We start from the raw sequence: 12,500 nt of genomic DNA on the forward strand, positions 1-12,500 counted from the left end.
GAGAACAGGTGTGTGTTTGCGTGTGTGCGTGTCTGTGTAATTACAAGTGTGTGTGTGTGTGTGTGTGTGTGTGTGTGTGTGTGTATCTGCGTGTGGGCATATTTGTGTAATTGTGTGTGTGTGTATGTTTGTGTAAGTCTGAATATGTGTGTATGAATGTTGTGTGCCTGATCATGTTTGTGTGTGTGTATGTTTGTGCTAATTCTGTGAATATGTGTGTGTGCGTATGAGTGTTTGTGTGTGTGTATGTGTGCGTGCATGTTTGTGTAAGTCTGTGAATATGTGTATGAGTGTTAGTGTGTGTGTGAGTCTGGTAGTGTGCAAGTGTGTGTGTGTGTGTGTGTGTGTGTGTGTAATTGTGAGCATCTTCAGCACAGTGTGTGTTCGGGTTTCTTCATCCTCCTCATTTTCTCCAGTGAATGCTCTGATTATCTTTCCTGTGTGTGTGTGTGTGTGTGTGCGTGTGTGTGTGTGTGTGTGTGTGTTTGCTCTTTTGGATCAGCTGCTTGTGTAGTTTTATTCCCATTATCCTGGTGTTTTCCTGGTAATCGACTGCTTTTCTCCAGCGTTTTAGCAGCGTGTTCTGATATTAGCAGCTCAAATCAATCACACACACACACACACACACACACACACACGCAGCTCAATCCTGATGAAGCTAAAGTTGCTCTACACTAGATGTTTGTAAATCTGCCGCATGCTTTGCATTCAGTCATTCCCTTCAGTGTGTATCTCCATCTGAACACTTGTCTACATGCAGACACTAGAGCAGAAACCCTGGAGCCGTGCAGACGCTATAGAGCGAAACACTCGTCTGTCAAACACTGAGGCTTTATTAGGCTAAATAATTCACTTCTGCTCACTTTTGCAGAGTCAAAGTGCAAAAACCAACCCAGCCTCATTCTGAATATGTACCCCTGTATACATTTCTGGAGAGCGCCAAATATGTCCCAGGAGCTAGAAGCCGCTGTGTACGCTGTTTCAGATGACTCTCCCAGCACCATTCATGAACTCCACCTGAGGCCGCTGTCGACTGACCGATCCACTGACCCACCCTCCTCCTTCCCTAAACCCAACCAGCAGTGTTTTCAAAAGCAGTCCAGGAAAAGAGAGGCCCTCGCCTGATTTTGACCATGTTTTCCCACATCCTCACTCTGTTATTTACTTGTTTGTTTTATTTTTTAGCTTCTGTTTATGTCTCTTTCTGGATCTGTTCGTCGCTTGACTCGAACCCTGTCGTCTTGGTCAACTCCTCTCCGCGTCTCAAATCCTCCAACATACGCTGCGAGCCAACACAAACTGGAAACTAAATAAAAGCCGTCCATACGCCGTCATGCCGCCTTATAGCGTTCGTTTTAAAGACCAAATGCAGCCGGACGTACAGTTGAAAGCAGAAGTTTACATACACTCTACAAAAAAAGGAAAAGAACCATTTATTTTACATGTCTGATGGTAAATCATACTGAACGCTTACTATTTTAGGTCCGTTAGGATCACCTAAATGATTTACATTTGCTAAATGTCAGAATAATGAGAGAGTTTATTTATTTATTTTGAGAATTTTTCGTTAATTTCTAGTCAGTCTAAAGTTTACACACATTTCCTTGGTGTTTTTTAGCTTTGCTTTTAAACTCTATAACTTTGGTCAGATTTTGGCCCATTCCTCCTGACAGAGTTGGTGTAACTGAGTCAGATTTGTTGGCTGTCTTGCTCGCACAAGCTTTTTCAACTCTGCCCACAAATTCTCTATAGGATTGAGATCAGGGCTTTGTGATGGCCACTCCAAAACATTCACTCTATTGTCTTTAAAGCACATATTAACTCATTTGGCAGTATGCTCAGAGTCATGATCTGTTTGGAGACCCATTTGTGGCCAAGTTTTAATTTCCTGGCTGATGTCTTGAGATGTTGCTTCAGTATTCCTACATGATGTTCTTTCCTCATGATGCCATCTGTGCTGTGAAGTGGACCAGTCCCTCCTGCAGCAAAACAGCCCCACAACATGATGCTGCCCCCCTATACTTCACAGTTGGGATGGTGTTCCTAGGCTTGTAAGCTTTCCCCTTTGTCCTCCGAATGTAACACTGGTCATTATGGCCAAACAGTTCAATCTTAGCTCCATCAGACCACAGGACATGTCTCCAAACATTAGTCTGTTTCCCAGTGTCATTAAGCTCATTGTACTCTGGCTTTTCTGTTGATTGTGGCTTGTTGATTTTCCCATGTTGTCAACATAAACTTACGTAAACAACAACAACATAAATACTCTTCTACAGTTGTGCCTCCAATTAACTCAAACGTTGTCAATTAGCCAATCAGAAACTTCCAAAATCTTGACACATCCTCTTTTTTCCAGAGGCGTAATAATCTAATTGTATGTAAACTTGAGTTTCAAGAAGAGTTATAACAACTTCTCAACAAATATCTCTCATTATTCTGTTATTCAGCATGACAGAAACTAATCTGATAATCCTAACTTACCCAAAAAACAACAAGTTTAGTCACATTAACATCTGCCTTATTTTTAAATGGTCATATGCCTTTTAATACAGTGGATATAAATTTCAGCTGTACCTCTGGATACATAATTCACAATCTCCAGAAGTGTATATAGGGGGATGTTTTCAGAATGAGCATGTGTTGGCAAAACGCAGCCTTTTAATGTAAATCCCAGCAGCATCACCTTACAATCTAGTCAATGACTCAGTAAATTTAGAGGATGTACATCCATCTTTCATCTAATATGCAAAACAGCAGTGCAATATGTAAAATGGCGCTCTATTGCTGTATTTACATTTGTTTGTGCACAATTTGTCAATTAACTTAAGTGGATTGAACATAAAACGATTAAGTTGTGCCACATAAAAACTCAAGGATTGTGTTGTTTCAGCTCATTTTATATTAGTTTGAGCACGCAGCAAAACTCTTTTGGTGTCTCGATTTTTATTTTATTTAAAGATTTATTTTTGGCATTCCTGCCTTTATTTGACAGGAAGTGAAGTGGGAGAGAGAGTGGGGTTGGTCGGTTGTTGCTCGATCGGATATGGATGCGGCCGGAAGTTAACAAGATTTATTAATATTATTTATGATATTTTCTCATGTATTGTATTTTATTACCGTCACAGTCATGTAAGAATAATAATTATTGTTATACAGTGTCATAAACAAATGCTGTTATATTAATATACATATCGCACTTCTGGCCGGCCGCGTATCCAAACTAGACTTTAACTAGACCGGTAGGTCCTCGAGTCGGGATTCAAACTCGGGGCATCCTGAGTGCTTTTGCACCATATGTCAGCGCGCTAACCACTGGGATACCGCACCGATGTCTTGATTTATATGAACTGAAAATAGTTTTTTTAAAACATCTTAAGCGTGAGATGTTAAATATAAATATATATATAAATAAAATGTATATTAAATTTTAAAAAATAATCTAGAATATAAATATTCATACATTTTCTTTCAGCTCAGTCTTCATTTTAGAGATCGCCACAGCGGAATGAACCGCCAACTATTCCAGCATATGTTTTACACAGTGAATCCCCTTCCAGCCGCAACCCAGTATTTTAAACATTAATCAATATCAAATATTAAAATATAAAAATAAAAATGTTATAATATATATTCTAAATAAATCCAGCTCTCTATTTTGCTTGCTTTTTGGCTTAGAATACATCTTGAAATAAACATTACATTTTCCTACAAACATCCAGCAGAGTAATGATGAAAATAATTAGTGCAAACAACATTAAAATGAGGGCGACGCGGTGGCGCAGTGGGTAGCACGTTCACCTCACAGCAAGAAGGTCTGGATGGAATGGAGTTTGCATGTTCTCCCCATGTTGATGTGGGTTTCCTCCACAGTCCAAAGACATGTGGTACAGGTGAATTTGGTATGCTAAAATTGTCCGTAGTGTATGTGTGTGTATGGATGTTTCCCGGTGATGGGTTGCAGCTGAAAGGGCATCCGCTGCGTAAAACGTGCTGGATAAGTTGGCGGTTCATTCCGCTGTGGCGACCCCAGATTAATAAAGGGACTAAGCCGAAAAGAAAATGAATGAATGAATGAAGATTAAAATGATCATGTCTGCTTGTCGTTTACATGCACATCAATTAAGTTTTCATTTTAATTCAGTAATTTATAAAGCATTGGAATTAGGATGTAATTGACATATTAAAGGTGTTTTTAAATGGCAAATGCCCATTTTTGGAATAAAATTTAATTTTTGCACATCATAAGGAATGCAAATTTAAATAAATGCATTGCTAATTTACATATTGCATTGGTGTTTTGCATATTGCATATACAGATGAGTTTATCTGCTGATCACATATGTATTTGTGTATATTAGTGTGCTGGAGTGGTAATGCTGCATGCTCTTTCATCGTCACGCGGGTTTTCTTATTTATTTCTTGTTACTGATGGATTTACACTTGAACAAACGGGGGCCAAATAAGCGGAGCGTTGTTGTTTACTCAGAGAATGATTTTTTGAATATTCTGTTGTTGTTTATTTTCTGGAGAGGCCCTGCGTGTCAACAATGTATTAATGAAAGTGTGTTTTAAATGGAAAATCTGTTGAGACGGGATCTTTCAAGTCTCATGAAGCTTAATGAACAACATTCTTCATCAGAATGTGATCTCAACTATGAAATAAATCATTTTTAATTAATCTCATCTGCATATAGTCTCTTTCACTGCTGAAATGAACATTTATCAGAGCTGAAACACATGAATACCTCAGCTAAATCTAAAGAATGAGCTATATTGTGTAAATAAAAGTGACTTGATGGATGGAGCAAGAAAACATATTGCTGAAAGATTAAGACAAACATTTATTTCTTTAAAGATGTCAGTGATGAATCAATAAAATCACATATTAACAACTAATTGTCCTTGCTACATACTTTCTATAATTACAGTTAGGTATGCATAATTACATGCAACTAAACCTAACACACTCTAACCCTTACAATATACACTCACCGGCCACTTTAATAGGTACACCTGTCCAACTGCTCGTCAACGCAAATGTCTAATCAGCCAATCACATGGCAGCAGCTCAATGCATGTAGGCATGTAGACATGGTCAAGAGGATCTGCTGCTGTTCAAAGCGAGCATCAGAATGGGGAAGGAAGGGGATTTAAGGGACTTTGAACGTGGCATGGTTGTTGGTGCCACAGCATGGTGTCAACACCACAGCCTACCTGAGTATTGTTCTGACCATGTCCATCCCTTTAAGACCACAGTGTCTCCATCTTCTGATGGCTACTTCCAGCAGGATAACGCACCATGTCATAAAGCACCAATCATCTCAGACTGGTTTCTTGAACATGACAATGAGTTCACTGTACTCAAATGGCCTCCACAGTCACCAGAGCTCAATCCAATAGAGCACCTTTGGGATGTGGTGGAACGGGAGATTGGCATCATGGATGTGCAGCCGACAAATCTGCAGCAACTGTGTGATGCTATCATGTCAATATGGAGCAAAATCTCTGAGGAATATTTCCAGTAGCTTGTTGAATCTCTGCCATGAAGGATTAAGACAGTTCTGAAGGTGAAAGGGGGTCCGACCCGGTACTAGTAAGGTGTACCTAATAAAGTGGCCGGTGAGTGCATGTGCAATTAATGAATATTGTTCAGTAGTTTAATGATTAGTTACACTGTAAAAGGACACAAAATAAAGTGTCATCTAAGAAAGCAAGTCCAATCAGTTGATTAAGTTAGTAAAACAACACATATAATGCAGTTTCAGCTATTCATTACATGTTGCAGCACATTCTATGTTTATAATTATAGCAAAAGTAAAGATGCATGATCAAGTTTGCTAATTAAATGTCATTTTTTTTAAATATGTAACAATTAATAGATAATAATTATAAATGTGGTCATAATTATTCATGAGATTATAACTGAATCATTAATGCATTAAAATATGTGCACTGTGCATCATATTTATCAGCTGATATTAGAAGTATTGAAACTTTTTTTGTGGTAAAATGTTAATGAAAATCTTCAAACAATCTGAAGATGCTCCACTGCAGGCCACACAGACTCTGTCAAACACACACAAAGAGAATTCATTTAGTCACATACAGTATGCAAACAAATGCTCATTAGCTGGCTCATACATCTAAAAAATAATAATAATAATAATAATATATATGATTGTCAAACGATTAATTACATTCAAAATAAAAGTCTGTCTTTAAATATGTGTGTATATACTCACTGTGTATATATATTGTGTGTAAATAAATTAAACATATATATAATGCAAAACCAACATCTGATTTCTATTTGATATAGAACTAAATTTATAAATATGAGTTAGTATTTTGTAAATATATACATGTAAATATGCACAGTGCACATGTAAAACACGCTTTTATTTTGATTAATCGCAATTAATCTTTTGACAGCACTAATATAGATCCATATATAACTTTATCAGCCCTCTTGTTCAATTTTTATCATTTTTCAAATATTTCCAAAGTGATGTTTAACAGAGAAGATTTTTCTTTTTCAACAATTTAACAACTTTAATCAGGTTAATTAGGCGAGTCTCAGTGGCTTGTTCAGTAGCCAATCAAAAACTATATATTTCTTAAGCAGAGAATAATTAATCATTTACATTCACTCATTTTCCTCCGGCTTAGTCCCTTTATTTATCAGGGATCGCCACAGCGGAATGAACCGCCAACTATTCCAGCATATGTTTTACACAGCGGATGCCCTTCCAGCTGCAATCCAGTACTGGGAAACACCCATACACACTCATTCACACACACTATGGCAAATTTAGTACATCAATTCTTCTACAGTGCATGTGTTTGGACTGTGGGGGAAACCGGAGCACCCGGAGGAAACCCACACCAACACGGGGAGAACATACAAACTCCACACAGAAACACCAACTGACCCAGCCGGGACTCAAACTAGCAACCTTTTTGCTGTGAGGCCACAGTGCTGACCACAGAGCATCGCCCAATAATTATTATGTAAATATTTTTAAATTCCAGGTCACACTGAGTTGATGATTGATTATAAGCTTGTTTGGCTACTGTGCTGGGAGAGAGCTCTGAGCTCATAAGATCCTCGAGCCCGGGGCTTCCTCCTGGCGAGAGGGGAGTTTGAGCTCAGGTAGATCTGGAGAACTCCCCTGCTGTAGTAGCTCATGAACAGATAGTGATCGCTCTTTAGAGATAACTTCTTACTAGGAGCATGTCTACAGTGCTGATTTGCATTAGTCAATTAACTTAAGCTGCATGTTTTTGGATGGTGGGAGGAAACCGGGGAACCAGTGGGAAACCCACGTGAGCACGGGGAGAACGTGTAAACTCTGCACAGAAACGTCAGATGGCTTGGTAAGGACTAGAACAAGTGACGTTCTTGCTGTGAGGCAACAGTGCTAACCCCTGGGCCATTGTGCCACCCATCTAAAAAAAGCAGGAGGAGTAGGGATGGAAGGGGGGGCTTCTTCAAAACAAAGATGCCTGTGATATGATCTGAGGGTATTTATAGTGGCTTAGAATCGTCTGATTGGTGAATCATAAATTGGATAATGCAGGACCAGCCGCAAGCAATCTTAAGCACATGATCCTCTCAACATTAGTTTATTAATAAACTTCATGAAAACATGTTATAGGAAATACTGTGAAAATCTCCATGCTCCTAAACATCACTTCCAGGAAATATCTGAAGAAAAAATCTAATCTGACTCATTTGAGGGCGAATAATTTAGTCCGTTCAGTAAATAAATGGTTAATGAGACTTTTGAAGAACGATTGAAGTGCGGATGAACAAGTGTCCAGTTTATCTGAACCATCCTCATCTCTCCAGGAGTCTACAAGACAAATGCACAGACGTTTCTCATCAGTAACACTGGAGAGCTGATGATGATGATGATGATGATGATGTTTCTCAACTGATAATCAGCACATGAATGCAGAGAGAAGCTGATGATGGAGAATGACACACACAGACACACACAGACACACACAGATGCACACACGCTGTCCAGACCAGTGCTGGGGAAAGCCAGTGTTTAATGTAATGCATTAGCAGGGTGCTCACGGATCTGCAGTGAATGTAAACACAGTACTTCTGCTGTCAATTGATCTACAGTAAGTTACTGTGGACTCTACAGTGCACTTTAAACATTTTTCTTAGCCTCTAATACAAAACCCAAGACTATGAAGGACAGTTTAAACGGTGGTGGAAAGTGTCATTTAATCAGAATGATTGCTTGTAATGCATTACTCCCAGCACTGGTGGAGACTGCTGTGGTCTTTTGGCATGCACTGCACTCATGATGCCGTACCTCCTCGACATTCAAACCTACACGGTGAAGGGCCGAAAACTGCTGAAAACATGACCTTAAATGATCACAGAGAACAACACACTCAGCAGAAGCAACACACACACTGCTCCTCCACGTGATGAATACACATATATAATACAGTCAAACACATACTCCTGTTACTATGTAGAGATAATGCCGTCTCTAATAGCTGTAATCAAATATTTTATTCCAGCAAGTATTTATGTGTTCCAGCATTTCTTTATGACTAATTAAAATGATTAAAGTTATTAGGCAGACTTGCTTGAACAAAATAGACTTCATAAATACAGCATAAATACTGTAAAGGTTTGCTTCAATAATGTTGGCTTGTTTTATCCAGCCTGATCTCATGAGAAAACGTAAGTATTTTAGGTGTTGTCAGTTTAGTGGCTAATTCGTTCAAGTTCAGTCGTACGAAATTGTACGATTTTAAAAAGGAGGCGTGGCACCTAACCCCACCCCTAAACCCAACCGTCACTGGGGGATGAGCAAATCGTACTAAATTGTACGAATTAGATCGTACGAGTTCATATGAATTAAGCTGCAGTCACACTGGGCTTTTCCTCCTATAGACTTCCATTCATACGCACGCGAATGCGTCAGACCGGAAACGCGGGGTCATGCGTCAAGTTTCGCAGGTTGCTGCAGTGCAAAGTTCAAGCTTGGTGAACTCTGACCTGCGAAATCGCATCACTTGACTGCGTGAGACCAATCGAGGATCAAAACAGGACCTCTCTGAACAGAAATTTAAAACATGGAGCAATCGCTCGCTTTTTTAATGTCTAATCATCTTGTTTAATCCCGCCCCTTTTCGCAGCGCCATACGACAGAATTTCGCACACACAAAGCCCAGTGTGACCGCAGCTCTAGCCACTAAATCAAAAAGCTACGAATTGCTGTGAGATTGTGTGGGTTTTAACAGGTTGCTATGGGGGATTCTAGCATGATTTAGCATGTTGCTAACATGTTTCGCCTTTGTGCTAGCATGTTTTATCTTATATGTGTTTAAATGCTAGCATACAGTTGAAGACAGTTATTCGCCCTCTTGTGAAGTTTTTTAAATGTCACAATTTTGTCTTCAAATACATATCAACATGTGTTTATGTCTATATAGTTTATTGAATTCATGCCATGTTTTAGTATGTTTTTTAACATTTCCAGCATAGTTTAACGATGCTAGGCCTATATATGCATTGCTTGCATGTTTTAGCAATGTTTTAATAACATTCTTGTAACGTTTCTAACATATTGCTAGCATGATGTGCTAAATCATGCTTGTGACATGTTAGAAAAGTTATCATGAACGTTACTTCATACCATGGCGTTATGAATCTATAATAATAAAAAGAGCATAGAGACGTTCAACATTAGTGTTTTAGCGTGAATGTGTTCCTTTGTGTGTATTTACGTATTTACCGGAGTCGAGTGGTTGGTGTATTGGTGAGTGGTATGTGCCGATGTAGCGCGCAGGACTCAACAGCGCCTCCATCTGGAGCAGGCGATACACTGCGGCCGCTGGAGGAACAACATCTGATGCATCCTTCAGCACTTCGTCAGGAGTCAGCATTGTAGACCCCTGATCAACACACCCACACACAAACAAGATAGTTTGAAGAATGTTGGAAACCAGGGGCTACTGATTTCCGTGGTATTCGTTTTTCCTACTATGGACGTCATCAGTAGGTAGAAGAAACTCATGTTGGTTTTGAACAAGTGAAGGGTGAATAAATGATAACACATACATCATTTCTGGGTGAACTATCCTTTTAGGCAAATGCGGTATACAGACAGGTTTGAGTTTGTGATAAGTCAGTTTATCTAAGTATATCTACCTAATTTTGGTCACTTTTCCTTCCAGTTTGATTCCACAAAATGTAATTTATGTTGTAAAATTTTATTTACGTTATAACCAGAGACTGTAAATAATATGGATGTAGTATCCGTGACGTCACATAAAACATCACAAAAACTATGTTGTATTTGCCGAGTTCAGCGGCTAATCAGCCGGAATCATCTGAAGTGATGAGACAGCGAGCAGCAAGACCTGTCACTCAAGTGGCCACGCCCTTAATTATGCATACTTAATAAAACTTAATAAAAACTAAACGGATGAGTTAAAAAGAATTCACCCCCTCACAGTTGTCATGAAGGGCAATATTAGCTATATTCAGCAGAACCCTCTTTTGTACCAGGCTGTAAACATGTTTTTATCAGCTGTAAAATTAGCCAGAAAGTCAGAAAACAGAAAACACTTGGATTTCCTGGAGCCAGACCCTATACTTCTGTATTGGCTTCCCGAGGGAGAGCGAGAGGTTGCCGCTTGGTTATAACAAGGCCCACACGGAATCTGCGCATGCAAAATTCTGCAGATTTTTAGCCCATCATTTAATCTGTTTATTTACTTGTGTAAATGAGTGTACATTTATATTTATTCCGTTTTTAAATTAATTTCTGTATAATTATTGACTATTATGAAAATGTTCATATAATTTATTCACAATACAGTTTGTAAAGTAATATGTTCTGTCTTTTAGTAGAGATATTATATAAAAGGCTTGGTTTGTTTACCAAATAAAGTGGATCTAATCGGATTTGCATTGTAAACATTAAATACAAGTTAAAAAGGTATTATTTTTAGTTCATATATTAAGGTTTTAGTTATGATACTCCAAAATCATTCCGCAGAAATCCGCTGATTTTTACCAAAAGTCTATGCAGAAATAGCAAAAAACGTCCGCAGATTCTGTCTAGCTCTACTCATAATAACCAATTATGTCATGCGCCATTTTTAAATCTTAAGCAGTGTTGCCAGATGTAGGGGGGTCAGTGATTGAGATGTCGGGGAGGGAGATCACAAGCGTTTCTACACTGTTCTAAGCGTATGTATGCGAAGAACGGGGGCTATGGCATCTCTTTGGGAGATCAACAGGTTTATAAGGGCAGACCGTTGCTGGCTGGCACGCCGTTGCAAAACCGCCCAAATTTTCACTACCCGCCTATGTCACTTATTACCCGCACAAATAAATAAAAAAAAAACCGCCCGCGAAGCCGCGAACGCGCGTTCAGTTTGGCAGGATCACTGTCACGCGCTTCAACTGTCAACCTGAAAGATTGTACTGGAAAAACATATCGTTTTCTTTATATTACTACCCGTAAATGTCATTTAGACTCTAGTGACACTGATGCCGTTCTGTGAAGTCGAATACAGTGAGCAGTTGTAAGGATAACGTTCAGAATGCATGATTTTATCTCCGATTTTGACTCGCTGACAGGTTTTGAGAAATCGCCGACCAATACCTGAAATCACAGGCAAAGCGGTGCTCGTGCACGTGAGTGACAATCACACAGTATAAACTATCAAAGACTCGATCTGAGTGAATCGCCGATGAGTCGCCGATGCCTGTGAGATATTTGGCGTGCTGAATATCTGGAGCTGTCGGCGATTCAAATCATGCTGTGTGAAATGATTTTTGACTGAAAATAACATCGGCGATCGTCTACAGCCAATGAGAGAGCAGCATTCATGCGCGCGCGTGCGTGTGTGTGTGTACCTGCAGGCCAGCGGGAGGTTCAGGGAGAACTTAAAGGCGCTCATTTTCGGTTTATTTGGACCCAAGAAATGGAGGAAAAACTAGTGGAGGTTGACAGGAGCACCCGTGTCTGTTTGACATTTCGTACAGAAAGTTGAGGAGAAACTGATAATTCCCTTCAAACACAGGTGAGAAAATATGTAGGCCTACATTTTCTACCCCATTAAAGGCTTCTTTCTACTTATTGGTTAATAACAAAAGATTTACGACGTGTTTTTGGCTGAGACGTAGTTTGGACGAAGTTGTCGACGATTCTTCCTATTGTAAAGTCATGCAATGTGAAAGCCCCTGTCGCCGATCCATCTTGCAGTGTAAACAAAGCAGCGACAGACAAAACGCGAGCCCAGATAGTCATGCAGTGTGAAAACACCTGTGACAAGACTACTTTGAAAATCCTGCAGTGTGAACTCGACATTAGAGGCAGCGGCATGTATGACAACCTTTGATTATGTATGTATTTCTCCTGAGGATCTGTAGGTCTGATGGGATACATAAAAACGTACTGTTTTCAGTTTTTATGTGTTTCTAATGTGAGTTTTTATTATAGTTTAGTCCA

General features: G+C 39.3%; 1 protein-coding gene and 1 long non-coding RNA gene across 3 annotated transcripts in view; one reads left to right on the forward strand and one right to left on the reverse strand.

Annotated features, from left to right (window-relative positions):
- Positions 1-4,678, forward strand: part of LOC130238234 (uncharacterized) — a 19,633-nt gene extending 14,955 nt beyond the window's left edge. The window contains exon 5 of the long non-coding RNA XR_008838617.1: positions 1-4,678. This exon is cut by the window's left edge and continues 3,007 nt beyond it. This is a non-coding gene — a long non-coding RNA (uncharacterized LOC130238234).
- Positions 4,679-5,900: 1,222 nt separating this feature from the next.
- LOC130238692 (testis-expressed protein 47) overlaps positions 5,901-12,500 on the reverse strand; it is a 15,197-nt gene continuing 8,597 nt past the window's right edge. Inside the window, exons 6-8 of one of the 2 annotated variants that reach the window (XM_056469786.1) lie at positions 9,771-9,930; positions 8,334-8,388; positions 6,007-6,066 (exon numbers count right to left, since the gene is read on the reverse strand). In XM_056469786.1, the coding sequence (XP_056325761.1) occupies positions 8,351-8,388; positions 9,771-9,930 (198 nt within the window). In that variant the 3' untranslated portion in view covers positions 6,007-6,066; positions 8,334-8,350. Of the gene's footprint in view, positions 6,067-8,333; positions 8,389-9,770; positions 9,931-12,500 lie in introns of both variants that reach the window. The other variant, XM_056469785.1, reaches the window with a different exon arrangement.

Source organism: Danio aesculapii, chromosome 12 (genome assembly GCF_903798145.1).
Source record: "Danio aesculapii chromosome 12, fDanAes4.1, whole genome shotgun sequence".
NCBI lineage: Eukaryota > Metazoa > Chordata > Actinopteri > Cypriniformes > Danionidae > Danio > Danio aesculapii.